At 47.2% G+C, this 20556-nt stretch overlaps 1 protein-coding gene and 1 non-coding gene across 8 annotated transcripts in view; both read right to left on the bottom strand.

Moving 5' to 3' along the window:
- LOC140731168 (serine/threonine-protein kinase Nek6-like) overlaps positions 1 to 20556 on the bottom strand; it is a 164436-nt gene that overhangs the window by 60078 nt on the left and 83802 nt on the right. For all 7 annotated transcript variants that reach the window (XM_073052578.1, XM_073052582.1, XM_073052583.1 and 4 more), the window contains 2 exons: positions 13936 to 14046; positions 1422 to 1530 (listed from right to left, as the gene is read on the bottom strand). In XM_073052578.1, the coding sequence (XP_072908679.1) occupies positions 1422 to 1530; positions 13936 to 14046 (220 nt within the window). The remainder of the gene's footprint in view (positions 1 to 1421; positions 1531 to 13935; positions 14047 to 20556) is intronic.
- Positions 6362 to 6465, bottom strand: LOC140731310 (U6 spliceosomal RNA). Its single transcript, XR_012099785.1, has one exon. It is a non-coding gene; the product is annotated as a U6 spliceosomal RNA (small nuclear RNA).

Genomic DNA, 20556 nt, shown 5'->3' with positions numbered 1-20556 from the left:
AGAACGAGAGTCTCCTAACTGGATGTATTATGACTGGTACGGAAATATCGATGCCAGTCTTCAGAGTTGTTGTGGCTGCTGTCTCCAGCATTTTGTGTGTGTGTTTTGCTCAATATTTCCAGCATTTTCAGAATGTTGCCAACACTAGAGGTCCTGAGAGCAGGGTGGACTGAAATTGCTTTTCCTGGAGCCAAGCAGGCTGAGGGGTAAGTTTACAGAGCCATGAGGGGCATAGGTAGGGTGGATGGCTCAGTCTGTTTTCCCAGGGTAGGCAGAGAGCTCTACAATGGGTAGTCAAAACTACCCAGTGCATCATTGGCACCAACCTACCCACTGGCAAAGGGTCAGTAACGTCATGAAGGATCCCACCCACCCTGTTCATCGACTGTTTGTCCCACTCCTATCAAGAAGGAGGCTACGTAGCAGCCACACCAGGACCACCAGACTCAAAAAACAATTACTTACTCAAAAACAGTTACTTTCCCCAAGCAGTAAGGCTGATCAACACCTCCACCCACTGATCCACTCCTCCACACCCCCAACCACTACTTTATCATTTCCTGTCAGAGTCACCTTGTGTACAGACACTCCTGTGCCCAACGTCACTTTATGGACACACAATCAATCTATGTAAAGTATATAAACTATCTCAGTTATTTATAATTATGTGTTTTTTAAAATTATTGTTTTCTTTATCTTATTTTGTTTTTTGTGCTGCATCAGAACGGGAGTAACAATTATTTAGTTCTCCTTTACACTAGTGTACTGGAAATTACATTAAGCAATCTTGAATCTTGATTCTAACGTAGTCACTTGATTCTAACGTATATCCCCCCCCTACACACACACACACACACAGTCACAGACACACACAATCACACACACACACACAGTCACACTCACACACACACACACAATCACACTCACACACACACACACACACACACAGTCACACACAATCACACTCACACTCACACACACTGACACACACACACAGTCACACACACAGTCACACACACAGAGAGACACACACTCACACACACAATCACACACACACAGTCACACACACACTCACACTCACAGAGTCACACACACACAATCACACTCACACACTCACACTCACTCTCTCACACACACACACACAGAGTCACACTCACACACTCACACTCACTCTCTCACACACACACACACAGAGTCACACTCACGCACACACACACAGTCACACTCACACACACACACTCTCACACACACACACACACAGAGTCACACTCACGCGCGCGCACACACACACAGAGTCACACTCACACACACAGACACACAATCACACTCACACACACTTTCTCTGGTTTGTATTTGCTGCCACTGAGCTTCCCTCTGTTTTCCACCATCGAACAGTGAGTGTTACGTCTCTCTGTGTTTACCTCTGTGCATCACCCTCCGGGAGTGCATGTGCTCCACTGCGCTGCATAGCTGCACAAAATATTTCCATATTGTTCTTTCTGGAATAAGCCGCTTTTGCTTTTTGAAGTACTGTGGAAACAATGAATAAAAGATGAAGGCATAAACAATGAGGCTGAGGCTCGGCCCGGGCCACGATGACTCCAAAGCAAACGGCGTTCTAGCGATGTCTGCTGAAAGGTTGCATAACAAAAAGCATTATTCATACTTGTATTAGCATTTAACTCCTTCCCAATCCCCCCCAGGTTAAAGTTCACTGTGGTGGCGATTTCAGTGTGAAAACCCATCCCTGTGTAACTGTGTTGACCAACATTAACCGTCCAGTAATTGAGAATAACTGGTAACAGTAAAACTATATGTCATAAGTGCACTTTATGTCAACTTGTACATCTACAGGATACTTTTATATCTGTTAATATCATTGTGTTAATATTATTTTATATGCTGTATGTGATACACGTACTGTGTTTTGCATCTTGGTCCCTGAGGAACGTTGTTTCGTTTAGCTGTATACGGGGCACGGCTGAATGACAATAAACTTGAACTTAAAATCTATCAGCTCTAAAATCAGTCGACTTGCATCTATTAACCTGCAGCCCCCCAAGAAATTCTGCTCATAGACAAGTTTTCTCTCTCTCTCTCTATTTTAAATATATTTCTGTCCTACCAGGAGATACTAATACTCCTCTTCTTACCACTTCAATGGTTAATACATTGAATGATATCTTTGATTACATCGCCTGGATTAAATGCCACCGATAATGCCATTCTGTAAGCTTTCATGATGAACAATAGTCATTGAATTCTCTTGCCGATACATCCCTCAGTTAGGTGCTCATGTCAATCTTTGTGGGCTATGTCTGAGGCCTGTGTTTCTGAACTGCGTTTGAGGCCCTGTGTTTGAGACTCCATATTCGAGACTCTGTGACTGTGGCCCTGTTTTCGAGACCTTATCTCTGAAGCCCTGTGCGTGAGGTCTTGAGTTGTGGTCTAGTATTTACGGCCTGTACTTGAGACCCATATTTGACACCCTGTGTTAGAGGCCCTCTAACCGGGCCCAAACAGTATCCATTTCCCTTGTAAAACCATCGCCCTGTTACTACGATCACATGACTCTGTGTGCCTGACTCATTTAATTTGTCCAGCAGGAACTCTTCCAAAATCGATGTAGCATCTCAGAAAATGCTGACTGTTACACTCGGGGAAGTTTATTCACGATTCCTCTGGTATGGGTAACGTGAGCCTTCACACACTCGAGTGCAAGTCCCAATTCAGGAAGCCCAGGACACAGAGCACAGCGGATGCTGTCTCGTATCGATGGTTTAATACAACTTCATTCACGTTGCTTGTGGTACACCCAATTCAAAAATTCTAACCAATCTCACTCACATCCCTGCACTGGAAAAAGCACCAATACCAGAACAGGTCAGGCAGCCTGTGAGTCTGATGAGTGTGAGATCCAGGCTCACGATTGGGGTGTCACGGTAGTTTAGCAGATAGTGTAACACTATTACAGCACTGGTGACGCCCGTTCAGTCGTGCAAGGAGTCCGTACATTTTCCCCGTGGCCACGTAGGTTTCCTCCCACGTTCTAAAGAAGTACAGGTTAGTAGGTTAATTGGTCCCGTGGGTGTAACTGAGTGGGCCGGGCTCACTGCATCGGAAGGGCCTGTTACTGTGCAGAATCTCTAGGTGAGGGATTCCAAACCTTTTTTATGCCATGGACCCCAACCATTAACTGAGGGGTCAGTGGAGCCCTGCTTTAAATAAATAAAATACATGTATCTCAAAGTGCGCTGTGAAACATATCACCCGAGTTAACTACAACACAACCTAAGGCTGTGCTGGGGGCAGCCTGCAAGTGACGCTAATACAGTTTGTCCGTCATGGTCAGCTAAACAGCATGAGCAGTAGCAGCAACGGCCGAACAACAGCAAAGCTAGCGCCTTTCCTCCCTCCCTGCCTCTCCTAGCAGCTGCGCGTAGTTCCAGAAGAGAACATAGCCACACGTAGTTAGGGACGGGCAGTCACTGATGACATTACCCGTGGCCTGCCCACCATCAAGGACACAGATACAGAAAGGTGCCGGGAACATCATGAGGGATCCCACCCACCCCGCTCACGGGCTAACGCGAGAAAATCTCCTGGTACTAGGAATCCAAGCAACACACACCAGATGCTGGAGGAACTCGGCAGGCCAGGAAAAGAGAGAACAGTCAATGTTTCGGGCCGAGACCCTTCATCAGGACTGGAGAAAAGATGAGAAGTCTTCATCTGCTGCTTGCTGTCTTCCATAGATGCCGAGTTCCTCCAGCTTTTGAGCGTGTTGCTCATGGACTGTCTGTCTCACTCCCATCGGGGAGGAGGCTACACAGCATCCACGCCAGAACACCAGACTCAAAAGCAGTAAGACTGATCAACACCTCCACCCACTAATACGCCCCTTCACACCCCCAATCACCATCAGACACCACCACTTCATTTGGCGGAGGCCAGGTCTGTGGGTTTATTTACAGCGGAAGTGGATCATTTCCTGATCAGTCAGGGCATTAAAGGATACGGCGAGAAAGCAGGTGTATGGGGTTGAGTGGGATGATTTGTTGCTTCACCGCAACAGTAAATTGCAAGGCGTAAAAAGAAGCACTATGAATTGCAATGAGAAATATAAAAAGCCATGAGAAAAGAGAGCAGAGATAGTGAGGGGTTTGATTAGTGAGACTAGCGGGCTGCCCCCAGCACATCCTAGGGTGTTGACGGAAATCACATATTTCACTGATTGTTTCAATGAACTTTGATTTATTTTTTATTTAGCCATACAGTGCGCTAAACCTAATGGCAGAGGGGAAGGAGCAGTCCCTAAAATGTCGACTGTGGGTACCTGATGACACGCACTCAACAAACACACTCTGACAGCAACTTCCAAACCAGTGACATCTATCACCAAGGGCAGAGAGTTCCTGTGAATGCCACCACCCACAAGCTCCCTTCCAAGTTCCACACCGTCTGGAACACAGGGTCTCAAACACAGACGGCAAACACGGGGTCTGAAACACAATCGAGCTGGAGGCCTATCCCGGGGCTAAAGCCCTGTGTCTGTATGCCTGGGTGGGAGGGATGAATGGGGCTTGTTTCTCCTATTGCTGTTTGTGGCTTGTTGTGTTCTGTGTTGTTCTGCTAAGCATTGTGGGTACGCTATGTTGGCGCCGGAATGCGTGGCGACTCTTGCGGGCTGCCCTCAATACTCCACTCGGCCGTGTTGGTTGCTTATGCGCACAAAGCCCTTCGCTGTAGCTTTCGAGGCACATGCGTCAAATTAAACTTAAATCTTGTAAGGCAGCACGTTAGCATAGCGCTTTACATCACCAACTCCCGTCGCTGTCTGTAAGGAGTTTGTACATTCTCCCCATGACTGTGTGGGTTTCCTCCGGGTGATCCGGTTTCCTCCCACATTCCAAAGGTGCATAGGTTAGTCAGTTCATTGGTCACATGGGTGTAATTTTACAGCACAAGTTTGTCGGACCAGAAGAGCATGTTACTGTGCTCGTTCTCTAAATAAGGAAGTAAATCAAACACCGTCACCTGGCCCTTCATTGTTGCTTGGGTCTAAATCCTGAAACTCCCTCCCCAAAAGCTATTGCTGCTCAGGGCAAGGACATGTCTGAGAGATGCTCCTTTCTCCACTACGGGGATCAGATTACACCCGGTCTTTTGGGAAACAAGCTCACACTTTGCCATTAACAGTTGTGTTAACCCGTTTATTTGAATGCATTCCTTATTAATATTGCAGAGCACAGCTTTGAGCTCATGCAGATAATTTACAATGCTGAAATAAGTAAATCGAATATTTATTAACATCTTACATCCACAAAGTTGTATGTGTACAATTATAGGAAGAAGGCAACCCTCATGCTTGTTATTACCTCCTATCTACCCTGCTTGCATGGGTAATTGCAATGCTAATTATTAGTTCAATTCTAAACTGAAGTGCTTTCTTTTTTCTCTCTCCCCTTGTTTATCTTTCATCTGCCCTGAGTCGGTTCAATACTCACAATGGAATAGTTATTTAAATCAGCTGACATTTAACTAAAAGGGAGTCCGATTTCTCATTTGGTTTATGCACTCATGTCCCCTGAGTACTTGTCTGTAATCCCTCCATAAATAATTCATTAAAAAGACACAATATCATTGAAGGAATTTTGACAAAGCGTTTGTTGTGTGCAGTTGTTACTTGATAATGGAGTTATGTTTATTCTGGGCAAATTTCGCTGGATAAGCAAGTCATATTTCTTGCAAAGTATGTTAACCTGTGAAGATTTCTCACTGCCCTTGTGTGTCTCCCAACCTTTCGGGCTATTACAACCAGTGAAATAGTTGTGAATTGTAGGCAGTGAATTGTAAAGTGAAAAGAAAATTGGACAGAGCAAGATCCCACAAAGGGCTACATCAAAATGGCTGCCCACAGAGGGGTTTATCAAAATGGCTGCTCTCAGTTGACCTATTTTCCTCCCACAGATGCTACCTGACCTCTCTGAGTTTGTCTATTTATTTATCTATTTATTGGTTCATTTATCTATATATGTATCCATCCACCCATCTATTTATTTATTTATTGATTTTATCTATTTAGAGATACAGCGCAGAACAGGCCCTGCAGGCCCACTCAGTCGCCCCAGCAACCCACCGATTTAACCCTAGCCTAACTACAGGACAACTTACAGCGACTATTTAACCAGTACACCTCTGGACTGCGGGAGGAGGACGGAGCGCCCAAAAGGAAACCCACGCGCACACAGGAAGGAACACACAAACTTGCTTCCAGAGGACATTGGAATTAAGCTCTGAACTCCATCATCCCGAGCTGTAATAGGGTCGTGATAACCGCTACGCTACCGTTGTGGCCCCCAAAAATATGGGACACAAATTTGTATGTCATCCTTGCGCAGGGGCCATGCTAATCTTCTCTGTATCATTCCAGTTTTAGTATATGTGCTTCCAGTATTTGTGCATCGCTGCACGTTCTGGCATCTGTGGTCACTTGTGTCTCTCTAAGTTGGCCCGAATGTGTAGGTGAGCAATAGGACCTGGGGAGTGGTTTGTGGAAATATGGGGAGCAATGCTTTTTTTTTTACAGCTGCATGGACCATCCAATTCCTGAGCAGGAAATTTTTACAAAGCCTGAAAACTGCACAGAACCTTAGATGATTTTTGTTTGTAAAATGCATACTATGAATATTCAGAATGAAAATCAAAACACTGACAATGTAAGTACATTGAAGCTCCAAACGGTTTCAAAGGGAAGGCTATGGTATGTTTATTATATTAACAATACAGAAAAGAAATTTGTGCTGCACGACAACAAAGGCTATGTGCGTGGGAGCATTTCAGTCACGGTGCGGCCGTACACCGGCGGAGCTTCGAGAGAGTGGGCCAGAATACTCTCCATCTAAATCATAGCAGATATGGTGAGTCCTGAGAAAGGGTTTCTGCCTGGAAACTCTACTCCTCTCATTAGAGGCTGCCTACCTGTTGAGTTCCTCCAGCATTTTGTGAGTTTGCTACTCTAGGTATGGTGCCTAGATAATCAGATAATGTAGTTTGGCGCTTACAGGAGGAGTAAGTACTCAATGTTCAAGGTTGCTTAATGTAATTTTCGGTCAACAAGTGTAAAGGAGAAAGAAATAATTGTTACTCCAGATCCGTTGCAGCATAGAAAAAAACACAATAATAATAAAAATCACAATAAATAGAAATATGTAAGATAGCTTCTATACATAGATATGATTTGTATTGTCCGTGTTGGTACTGGTTGACTGGTTTTAGTTGCCACACTAAAGGGAGGAGTTGGGTGATGGGCAGATGGAGAGGCTGGGGGAAGGGAAGGAGATGGGGTGTTGGGTTGGTCGGATAAGAGGCAATGGGGGAGTGGTTAGCAGAACTTAGAGAAACTGATATTCATGATATCAGATTGGAGACTTACCAAGGCGCAATATGAGCTACTGTTCCTCTAATCAGCACCTAGACTCAACTTGGCGGATGAGGAGACCGTGAATAGACTCGTCGGTGTGGGAATGTGAAGTGGAATTAAAATGGCTTGCCTCCAGGGGAATCCCTGACAAATATTGCAACTGTGGTGTTCTATCAGTGAAACAAATTTTTAAAAGCTGATTTATTAAACTGGTCTTCAGGGGCTTTATTTCTGCATCTTCATTTGCAAAATGTGAAAAGTCAATCCCTTCCAAGTCTGTGCCTCAAATACATTTGGTTAGTCAATTGATTTCTCAGACTGACTGCAACCCAAAACCACCTGGACTCCATCAGCTGGTTACCCAGTGTGGTGAACTACATATACCTGTCTGGACACGCCCCCTGATGACTGCTCCTGTGGCTCCTCCCACAGACCCCTGTATAAAGGTGATGGAGGTCTGAGCCCGGCCTCTCTGTCTCCAGGATGTAGTATGGTGGTCACTCACTGCTTGTTCCTTCTTCCAGACAATAAAAGCCGATATCTCGCCTTTACGTCTCAGAGAGAGTTATTGATGGTGCATCAATTTTATTGACTGGAAGTTTTAAAACATGGAAACCATTTTATGTCCGGAAAGATTGGATTTGGACCCCCAAGACCCTGAAGCAGCTCTTGCCTTTGAACTCTGGCTTGCATGCTTCCAATCATACTTGGTTAGTGCAACTGAACCCACTGTTATGCATCGAATTCTCCTCTCGAAGGTCACCCCGAAAGTTTACTCACTTATCAGAGACCTGCCAACCTACCAAGGGGCACTGGACGCCCTCAAAAGACAGTACCTGTGGCCGGTGAACACCGTCTACACAAGACATCATTTAGCTACGTGCTGACAGCGGCCTGCAGAGTCGTACGCCCAGTTTCTCTGAGCCCTACAGACGCTCGTCCGAACTTGTGACTGCAAAACGCTCATGGCGGAACAGCATGTGGAGCTGCTAGTACGAGACGCCTTTGTGACAGGAATTCGGTCAGTGTACGTGCGCCAGCGGCTGCTGGAAAATGCCGATCTTCCCTTACGCTCGGCGATCGAGACGGCCGACACGCTGGAGGCTGCTCTGCACAACGCTGATGCTGTCCAGCCGTGCGATCCCCTGCCGGTTCCGTGGACACCTCAGACCCCGCCGCCACCAGTTCCCGCGAGCGAATCCGCCAACGCCGCTGCCAGTCGCGATTCCACGAACTCCCTGAACCCGACCACAGCTGCGGCCAGGCGAAAGCCCGAGCTGTGTTACTTCTGCGGACTCGAAAAGCACCCCCGAAAACGCTGCCCGGCCCGAGAAGAGACCTGCTCCAGCTGCGGGAAGAAGGGCCATTTCGCCAAGGTCTGTAAGTCTAAACCGCAAGCGGGGTCGAGCAGCGCTGCGCGTGAGACGTGGGGGCCGCCATCTTGCATGCCCGGATGTGGGCAGCCATCTTTGTCGGCGTCAACATGCCCCGCCCCCGACCCACTGATGCTTACCAGGCACCAAGACAGCAGTTCAACTCTGGCCACCGTAACCCTCGACCAAAGTGCCCCACACCAGCTCGCAAGGTCAATGATGGACATCCTGGTGGAGGGGCACAGGACTAGCTGCCTGTTTGACACGGGCAGCACTGAGAATTTTATTGACCCGGACACAGTGCAACGCTGTGGACTCGTGACATGGCCGGTAAGTCAGAGGGTCACCTTGGCTTCTGGGTCGTATTCCACAGACATCCGGGTGGGTTGTGTAGCAACATTGGTGGTGCAGGGCACAGAATATCGGGACTTTGCGTTACTGGTCATGCCTCGACTGTGCGCGCCTGTGCTATTGGGGCTGGACTTCCAGAGCCACCTCGAAAGTGTGACTATGGCATATGACAGGCCCCTCCCACCACTCACTGTCAGGAATCCTCAATTTGGTGGGACTTCGCCATATACCCCGCTACTGACCACACACACACACCGACCCACACATCCCACCCAGCACCATGCCGACAGCTGCGCTACTGACACCACTTGCAGCCTCTCCACCCTCAAGATCCCTCCCCCACTGCTGTTCGCCAACCTAACCCCCGACTGTAAACCTGTGGCAACTAAAAGCAGGAGGTACAGCGCAGGGGACAGGGCCTTCATTAAGTCAGAAGTGCAGCGGCTGCTCGGGGAGGGGATCATTGAGCCAAGCACAAGCCCTTGGAGGTCCCAGGTGGTTGTTGTTCGGACCGGGCAGAAAAATAGGATGGTCGTGGACTATAGCCAGACCATCAATAGGTTCACGCAGCTTGACGCGTACCCCCTACCCCGCATCGCGGATATGGTCAACCAGATAGCTCAGTACAAGGTGTACTCGACAATAGATCTGAAATCCGCTTATCACCAGCTCCCCATCCACCCAGAGGACCGCCCCTACACCGCCTTCGAGGTGGGCGGCAGGCTCTATCACTTCCTGCGCGTCCCATTTGGTGTCACAAATGGTGTCTCGGTCTTCCAGAGGAAAATGGACCGGATGGTGGACCAGTGCCAACTGAAGGCCATGTTCTCATATCTGGATAACATCACCATCTGTGGTCGCGACTGGTCGGATCACGATGCCAACCTCCAAAGATTTTTCCAAGTGGCCGAAGCTCTGAACCTTACTTATAACAGGGACAAGTGTGTGTTCAGAACCACCCGACTCGCTATCCTTGGGTATGTCGTGGAGAACGGGGTCATTGGCCCTGATCCCGACCGTATGCGCCCCCTGTTAGAACTCCCTCTTCCCACCACCCTCAAAGCCCTCAGACAGTGCCTGGGTTTTTTTTCCTATTACGCCCAATGGGTCCCCCATTACACAGACAAGGCCTGCCCCCTGGTCAAGTCTACCACTTTTCCCCTCTCTGCTGAGGCCTGCGGTGGACGAGACCTTTCCCTTCCAAGTAGAGAGTGACGCCTCCGACTTCGCGCTTGCCGCTACCCTCAATCAGGAAGGCAGGCCAGTAGCATACTTTTCTCGTACCCTTCAAGGCTCTGAAATTCGGCACTCCGCGGTGGAGAAAGAAGCCCAGGCCATAGTGGTTTAGGTACTGGAGGCACTATCTCGCCGGCAAAAGGTTCAACTTGCTGACCGACCAGCACTCGGTTGCGTTCATGTTCAGCAACCAACAGCGGGGCAAAATCAAAAATGATAAAATTTTGCGGTGGAGAATAGAACTCTACAACTATGATATCCTGTACCGGCCTGGCAGACTCAATGAGCCCCCTGATGCCCTATCCCGGGGAACGTGTGCTAGCGCACAGCTCGACCAGCTATACGCCCTTCATGCACATCTTTGCCATCCGGGGGTCACCAGATTTTACCATTTCGTGAAAGCCCGGAACCTGCCTTACTCCCTGGAGGACATCAGGACGATGACCAGGAACTGCCAAATCTGCGCTGAGTGCAAACCGCACTTCTACCGTCCTGAAACGGCGCAATTTGTCAAGGCCACCCGCCCTTTTGAGCGACTGAGTGTTGACTTTAAGGGCCCCCTTCCCTCCACTGACCGCAATGTCTATTTTCTCAATATAATCGACGAGTACTCGCGGTTCCCCTTTGCCATTCCCTGCCCCGACACCACTACCACGTCCGTCATAAAAGCCCTGCGCCAGCTCTTCACTCTGTTCGGATATCCCTGCTATGTCCACAGTGATAGAGGGTCCTCCTTTATGAGTGACGAGCTGCCCCAGTACCTGCTGGTTAGGGGCATTGCTACTAGTCGGACCACGAGCTATAATCCCCGGGGAAATGGACAGGTGGAGAGGGAGAATGCCACAGTGTGGAAGGCCACACTTTTAGCCCTTAAGTCAAAAGGGTTGCCGGTCTCTCGATGGCAGGAGGTCCTCCCTGAGGCACTCCACTCTATCCGCTCCCTGTTATGTACGTCCACCAATGCCACCCCTCACGAACGCCTATTCTCTTTTCCCAGGAAGTCTGTCACTGGGACCACCCTACCAGTTTGGCTGACGTCCCCAGGGCCAGTGCTGCTCCGGAAACATGTGAGGAGTAATAAATACTCCTGGTCGAGAGGGTTCACCTTCTACATGCAAACCCCCAGTATGCCTACGTGGTCTTACCTGATGGGCGGGAGGACACGGTCTCCGTCCGCGACCTAGCGCACACAGGAGCAGCAGACCACTACCCCGAACACTCCACGGTAACTATGAACCCTGTACCCGAGGTGACACAGCGCACACCAAGCCCTACACAGACTCCTCACGACACTCATATACCGGGAGTCTCGTACACGTATATTCCAGGTGCTTCGCACACGCGTGAGGGATCACTGACGCCTAGTGGGCTGACACCTCCAGTCAGGCCGGAACCAGCACAACCACCGTCTCCGGTGCAATCACCACCGGCACCTGTGCAATCACCACCTCCGGCACCTGTGCAATCACCACCGGCACCTGTGCAATCACCACCATCAGCACCTGTGCAATCACCACCACCAGCACCTGTGCAATCACCACCACCGTCTCCGGTGCAATCACCACCGGCACCTGTGCAATCACCACCACCAGCACCTGTGCAATCACCACCAGCACCTGTGCAATCACCACCAGCACCTGTGCAATCACCACCACCGGCACCTGTGCAATCACCACCACCAGCACCTGTGCAATCACCACCACCGTCTCCGGTGCAATCACCACCGGCACCTGTGCAATCACCACCAGCACCTGTGCAATCACCACCAGCACCTGTGCAATCACCACCACCGGCACCTGTGCAATCACCACCACCGTCTCCGGTGCAATCACCACCGGCACCTGTGCAATCACAGCCGGTGCTACGTAGATCGCAGTGACAGATTCGACCACCTGATAGACTTAACCCGTAAATATACTTGTAAGAAACTTCGCCCCATGGGGACTCTTTTTAAAACAAAGGGGGAGGTGAATGTGGTGAACTACATATACCTGTCTGGACACACCCCCTGATGACTGCTCCTGTGGCTCCTCCCACAGACCCCTGTATAAAGGTGATGGAGGTCTGAGCCCGGCCTCATTCTCCAGGATGTAGTATGGTGGTCACTCACTGCTTGTTCCTTCTTCCGGTCAATAAAAGCCGATATCTCGCCTTTACGTCTCAGAGTGAGTTATTGATGGTGCATCACCCAGACACTCCGTTCTCCAACACCAAACTCCTCACACTACGAAGTCTCTATATACCACAACTTACGGTCACAGTCGAATATATGGTTATCTCTTAATCTATAGCATGGCAGCATCCCTCACCTAACCTGAAGCTTCATAGACGACTGTGATCTTGTGAGGTAACCTTCTCATAAACACAAGAGACTCTGTGGATGCTGGAAATCCAAAGTAACACAAACATCCCACAATCTCTTTGACCCACTACCGTCAGAAATAAGGTACGGGAGCATCAGGACTAGGCTGCCAGACTGGGTAACAGCTTCTTCCCTCGGGCTGTGAGACTAATGAATACCCTGCCACCACCGAGGTCTCGTCACCAGGACAGCGAGCTGGTTACTGTTTACCTGTGCTGCACCTTACTACGTGCACTTTGAATTATATTTTATTAACTTATTTGTGGAAATATTGTTGTTTAAATGCTGTGTGTGATAATGTTTTGTGGGTGCACTGTGGTTCAGAGGAGCATTTCATCACAAGCAACATGTCAATCCGATATGCCAGTCCACGTCGCAATAGGTCTTCTGCTGTCGCGATGAGGCCACACTCAGATTGGAGGAGCAACTCCTTCCACTTCATTTGGGTAGCCTCCAACCTGATGGTATGAACATCGATTTCTAAAACTTCTGGTAATGCCCCCATCATCATTCCCATTCCCTATTCCCTCTCTCACCTCTCACCTTACCTGCCCATCACCTCCCTCTGGGCCCCTCCCCATCCCTTTCTACCATGACCTTCTGTTCTCTCCTATCAGATTCCCCTTCTCCAGCCCTTCTTTCTTTCAACAATCAACTTCCCAGCTCTTAACCACCCCTTCCCCTCCCCCAATTTCTCCTATCAACTGCCTCCTTGTGCTTCTTCCTCCCTCCCCCCACCTTCTTACTCCAACTCTCATCTTTGTTTCTCCAGTTACGAAGAAGGGTCTGGGCCTGAAACGTCAACTGTTTACTCTTTTCCATAGATGCTGCCTGGCCTTTTGTGTGTGTTGGCCAGAGGAACGTTGTTTCAATTGGTTGTACATTTATACAGCCAGATGACAATAAACTTGAACTTGAACATGAACAAAATGCTGGAGGAACTCAGCAGGTCAGGCAGCATCTCTGGAGGGGAATAAACAGTCAATGTTTTGTGATTGAGACTCTTCTTCAGGACATACTCACTATACTGCTGGCTGCCGGCATGGACTTAATGGGCCTAATGGCCTAACTCTGCTCCCATGTCATGTCTTATGTTAAACTGAGCGACCAATTGGTAGCCTTGTCCCTCTTGTTGAGAAGCCCCAGGGATAATTTTAAATCTTGATAGTAAAAGATCTTTCACTCCTTACCTTAATCATCTGTGAGAGATCACCAGCATCTGCCAATTCCAGTGCAATATTCAGCTCATTGTTCTCAATGAACGAGTCCAAGTACTTAATTATGTTGGGGTGATTCAATTGCTGTAGAATAAATGGGAATACAGCGATAATGATCCCAACCTCTCTCCAATTAACATGATTTTTATGGCATTGATTCAATGTTTGAGAAAACAACACTTGGAATCCATTACCCCAACAACAGCAGGTGCCAGTAGCTTTTTATCAAATTACACACACACAGTTATTCACTGAAAGAGTACTTGATGGGCCATTGAAGAGCATCTAGAGCAGGAAAGAGTATCACGTCAGAAAGTCTTTTTAGAAGTTGGATTTATTTCACGGGGTTGTAATCTTTCCAAAAGGAGTACGACAGTGCAAAATGCTTCTGCGGAAGATCTATAACCAAAGCCAGCTCGATATCCAAGGCTAGAATAGCTTCTGCATTCATTCATTTATTATGTATCTATCCAGCTAACTATTTACTATCTCTCCAACTATTTATCTGTTTCTCTCCCTCCATCTCTCTATCCATCTATTTATTGATCGATTTCTCCCTCTCAGTCTTTCTCTCTATCTGTCTGTCCATCTATCTATTTTTCTACCTATCTAACTGTATATATTTACTGATTTGGTTATTTAATTATTTCTATCTATTGATTGATTTTGTTAATGTATTTAGAGATTTTATCCCCTACTGCCTCACGTAAATGATTTCATAGGTTGAACATTACAGCACAATGCAGGTTCTTTGGCCCACAATGTTGTGCCAATCTTTTAACCTACTCTAAAATCAACTCTTCCCTCCATGTAGTCTCCACTTTTCTTTCATCTATCTGCCTATCTAAGAGTCCTTTAAATAGCCTTAATGTGTTGCCTCTACCACCCCAGACAGGGCATTCCACGCACCCTTAAGACCATAAGACATAGGAGCAGAATAAGGCTGCTCTGCCATTCTATCATGGCTGGTTTATCATCCCTCACAACCCCATTCTCCTGCCTTCTCCCTGTAACCTTTGACGTCCTGACTAATCAAGAACCTATCAACCTCAGCTTTAAATGTAAATACATTCAGTGACTTGGCCTCCACAGCCCTCTGTGGCAATGAATTCCACAGAGTCGCTACGTTCTGGCTAAAGAAATTCCTCCTCATCTCTGTTCTAAACGGTCATCCTTCTATTCTGAGGCTGTGCCCTCTGGTCTTAGACCCCTCCACTATAGAAAATACCCTCTCCATACCCACTCTACCTAGGCCTTTCAATATTTGATAGGTTTCAATGAGTTTTCCCCCACTGCCCACCTATTTTTCTAAACTCCAGCGAGTACAGACCCAGAGCGATCAAACGCTCCTCATATGTTAACCCTTTCATTCCTGCCGCTCTCTATTTCCCACCAATAATTCTCTGTATAAAAAATTTACCTCTGATTTTCCTACCCTGTTTACTTTCTTCCAAACAGCTTGAAGTTAGACCCTTTCATATTTGCCATTTTTGCCTGGGAAGAAGGCACAGACTATCCATTCGACTGATATCTCTTTTCTGTAATGATGAGCGCTCGATCATTATGAACATTTTACAGGGCCAGCTTTTCACTGTACCTCGGTACCTGTGACAATAATAAACCAATTCCAATTCCAACTTTGCTCCAATAGTGGCACTGATACCTCTGGAATCTTGAGCAAAGGAATAACCCTCCGCTCATCTGATATTACTCCAGTGGCCAATGAGGAGGCAGAGATCATCGCGAATGGCGCAGCAATCTCTTCCCTCGCTTCCCCGAGTAACCTGGGGTATTTTCCATGTGGCCCCAGTCTAATGTTTTCCAAAAGTTCCAGCACATTCTTTTTCTTAACATCAACGTGTTGGAGGATATCAGCCTGTTTCACCCAGTCTTCACAAACATTGTGGTCCCTCACACTGGTGAATACTGAAGTGAAATTATCCGAGTCAGAAACAAGAGGAAGTCTGCAGATGTTGGAAATCCAAGCAACGCACACAAAATGCTGGAGGGACTCAGCAGGCCAGGCAGCATCTATGGAAATAAGTACAGTTGACGTTTCAGGCTGAGATCCTTCAGCAGGAAGGGTCTGGGCCCAAAACATTGACTATACTCTTTTCCACAGATGCTGCCTGGCCTGCAGAGTTCCTCCAGCATTTTGTGTGCGTTGCTAGATTCAGAATTAGGTTTAGTATTACTGGCATGTATCTTGAATCTTGTTAAATTTGCGGCAAGAGTACATTGCACACATGATAATAGAAAGAAAAAAACTGTGCATTACAGTAAGTATATTAAAGAGTTAAATTAAATAAGTAGTACAAAAATAGAAATAAAATAGTAGTGAGGTAGTGTTCAATGTCCATTCAGAATTGTACAGCAGAGGGGAAGAAGCTGTTTCTGAACTGCTGAGTGTGTGCATTCAGGCTCTTGTACCTCCTCCCTGATGGTAGCAATGAGAAGAGGGCACGTCCTGGGTGATGGACCGCCTTTTTGAGGCACCTCTCTTTGAAGATGTCCTGGATACTATGGGGGCCAGTGCCCATGATGGAGCAGACTAATTTTACAACTCTCTGCAGCTTCCTTCGATCCTGTGCTGTAGCCTTCCCACTCCCCCCCCCACCCCCACCCCACCCCCTTTACCGGACAGACATGCAGCCAGTTACAATACTCTCCATGGTACATCTGTAGAAATTTTCAAGTGTTTTTGGTGACATACCGCCATTCTGTAGACTCCTCTCTAAGTCACACACCATCCTGAACCAGAATTATTTTTCCATTTCTTCACAGTCGTTGTGGCTAAATTCTGGACATTTAGTTTAATAGCTCATCCTAATGCAATACCACCAACAGTGAAATACTCCCCCAGTAATGCATTGATAATTTCCTGTCTGAACCATAGAAGTGGGCTTTGAACTCTCTTAGAATATCAACCATTACTGTACAGGGACTGGTCCTTCTGCTCACAATGTGGTGCTGATCTAATTAAATTAGTAATCAAACGGCCAACTAATCTCTTCTGTATACACAATGTCCAAATGCTTCCATTTTCCTCACTTTAATGAGTCTATCTGTGTCCATCCGAACGTCTTTACCACCACCCCAGGCAGCACATTCCAGGCACCCACTACAAAACTTGCCCCTCACATCCCCTCTGAAATTACCCCCTCTCATGTCAAATGCCTTCCCTCTGGTATTAGACATTTCAACCCGGGGAAAAAGATACCGTCGGCCTACTCTATCTCGTGAGGCCTATGTCAGTCAGGGCTGGCCATTGATGTGGTGTCCTAGCTGTCTAGATACTCAAGTCTGGGATGTATGATTTGGAGAGCAAGTTGCCCATGTAGCAAGCTCCCCCTCTATCTGTACTGTTCAGGGTCAGAAGCGGCTACACAGGTCGATAGGGTGGTTAAGAAGAATAGCGTAGCGCTTAGCGTAATGCTGTTCAAGTGCCAGCGATCCGTGTTGTATTCTCACCATTATCTGTAGGAGTTTGTACGTTTTCACCTGACCATGTGTGTTTCCCACGGGTGCTCCAATTTCCTCCCACAGTCCAATAATAAGATCATAAGACCATAAGACATAGGAGCAGAATTAGGCCGTTTGGCCCATCGAGTCTGCTTCACTATTCAGTCATGGCTAATCCTTTTCTCCCCTCGTCAGCCCCACTCCCTGGCTTTCTCCCTGTAACCTGATGCCATGTCCAATCAAGAACCTATCAAGCTTTGCCTTAAATACACCGAACAACCTGGCCTCCACAGCTGCCTGTGGTAATAAATTCCACAAATTCACCACCCTTTGGCTAAAGAAATTTCTCCACATCTCTGTTTTAAATAGACACCCTTCTATCCTGAGGCTGTGCCCTCTTGCCCTAGACTCCCTTACCATGGGAAACATCCTTTCCACATCTACTCTGTCTAGGCCTTTCAACATTCGAAAGGTTTCAATGAGATCCCCCCCATCCATCTAAATCCCAGCAAGCACAAGCCCAAAGCTATCAAACATTCATTGTATGATAACCCTTTTATTCCACGAATCATCCTTGTGACCCTCCTCTGGACCCTCTCCGATGCCAGCACATCCTTTCTCAGATGAGGGTCCAAAATCTGTTCACATACTCAAGGCGAGGCCTCACCAGTGCCTTATAAAGCCTCAGCGTCACATCCCTGTTCTTGTATTCTAGACTTGAACTGAATGCTAACATGGCATTTGCCTTCCTCACCACCGACTCTACCTACAAGTTAACCTTCAGGGTGTTCTGCACAAAGACTCCCAAGTCCCTTTGCATTGCAGAGATTTGGACTTACTCCTCATTTAGAAAATAGTCTACACGTTTATTTCTTCTACCAAATGCTTGACCATGCATTTTCCAACACTGTATTTCACTTGCCACTCTCCTGCCAATTTTCCTAATCTGTCGAAGTCCTTCTGCAGCCTCCCTGTTTCCTCAACACTACCTGCCCCTCCATAATCTTCGTATCATCTGCAAACTTGGTAACAGAGCCATCTATTCCATCATTTAAATCATTGATATACAGCATAAAAAGAAGCGATCCCAACACCAACCCCTGTGGAAAATCACTAGTCACTGGCAGCCAACCAGAAAAGGTCCTTTCATTCCCACTCACTGTCTCCTACCAATCAGCCAATGCTCGCACCATGCCAGTAACTTTCCTGTTATTCTATGGGTTCCTAACTTGGTAAGCACCCTCATGTGTGGCACCGTCTCAAAATGTATGGTAAGTTAATTGGTCACATGGGTGTAATTGGGCGGTGTGGGTATGTTGGGCCGGAAAATCCTGTTACCCTGCTGTATCTCTAAATAAAATAATCAAAGACACACGCACTCCAAATATTCTCTATGCTGCCGGGGGGAGAAAAGAGAATATTTGGAGTGGGTGGGGTCTTTGATTAAAAGACAGAAAGCATGTGCAACTAGTCTCAAGGAGCTTCTATCGCACTGGAATTCAGATTGGTTCATGACCAAGAGAGGCTGGCTGGTGGGACTTTATCCCGTAGAGACAGGACATGCATGCAAAGTCAGCTTTGGCGGACCGGGTGGATGAGATCGACCGTGCAACTCAAGGGTCGGGAAGAACAGTTCTGTAATGCCTCGCGGAGAGCAAAGAGCATGATCAGGCACAGAAGAAGTCACGGTCATCCTTGGCAGCTCAGGAAGACCCTAATTGTGATGAACACTCGTATCACAGGAGCCAGGTTTCTGAGGGTGAGGTGCTGGAATTGCCCCAGAGCAATGGCTTTTCCACTTTAAAAAATACTCCTCCGTACAGGGGGACAGTTCACATCATCCGAAACTGCACAAATTTGTCATTGTCAGACAATCATTAGCTTCTGCATATCTCAAGCTTCTTGTACTGGGCACCCAGATTCAGGATGTGCTACCCAAGGAACAGTAATCGCTCAAGCCAACATTCAAGGCCAAATCATTGAATAGGAAATAAGTACAGATAGAATATACTCTGAACGTTGAGGATGGGACTGGTATACCAGGGTTTGGAATAAGTACAGATAGAATATACTCTGAACGTTGAGGACCGGACTGGTGTACCAGGGTTTGGAATAAGTACAGATAGAATATACTCTGAACGTGTGGATGGGACTGGTGTACCAGGGTTTGGAATAAGTACAGATAGAATATACTCTGAACGTGAGGATGGGACTGGTGTACCAGGGTTTGGAATAAGTACAGATAGAATATACTCTGAACGTTAGGACGGGACTGGTGTACCAGGGTTTGGAGAATGGACAAGTCTCTCCAGCCAAGGAGTTCCATCATCAGAAAAAAGGCCAGAAGACCATAAGATATTGGAGCAGAATTAGGCCATTTGACTCATTAAGTCCAATTGGCCATTTCATCATAGCTGATCCATTTTCCTTCTCAGCCCCAATCCCCTGCCTTCTCCTTGTATCCCTTTCTGCCCTGACTAAACAATAATCTATCAAACTCTGCCTTAAATATACCAAGCGACTTGGCTTCCACAGTTGCCTGTGGCAATAAATTCCACACATTCACCACTGTCTGGCTGAAGAATTTCCACCCCTGTCCATTCTAAAAAGATGCCCCTCTATTCTGAGGCTGTGCCCTCTGGTCTTAGACTCCATCACCAAAGGAAACATCCTCTCCACATCCACTCTATCAAAGCCTTTCAACATTCAATAGGTTTCAATAATGTCATCACTCATTCTTCTGAATTCTAGTGAATACAGCCCTGAATCACCAAACGCTCTTCATATGACAAGTCATTCAATCCTGGAGTCATTTGTGTGATCCTCCTTTCAATCCATTCTAATGTCAATGCATCCTTCCTTGGGTTAGGGGACCAAAACTGCTCACAATGCCAAGTGTGACCTCACCAGTGCTTTATAAAGTTTCAACATTATATCCTTGCTTTGATATTCTAGTTCTAAATCTGTCATGGTTGGATACAACGGACAACCAATCATTCAATCATGAAAGTGTGATTAAGGGCCATGAGTGGTGATAAATCTTAGTCATTAGTGATAGTCATTTGTGCTTGTTAATGGTAATGTGACAGGGACAAAAATGAAAGCTACACGAGGATATCTATTAACAGTTCT

This window comes from Hemitrygon akajei, chromosome 7 (genome assembly GCF_048418815.1).
Source record: "Hemitrygon akajei chromosome 7, sHemAka1.3, whole genome shotgun sequence".
Taxonomy (NCBI): Eukaryota; Metazoa; Chordata; class Chondrichthyes; order Myliobatiformes; family Dasyatidae; genus Hemitrygon; species Hemitrygon akajei.
Note: the sequence above shows the minus strand (reverse complement) of the source record. Positions and strands in the feature narration are given on the sequence as shown.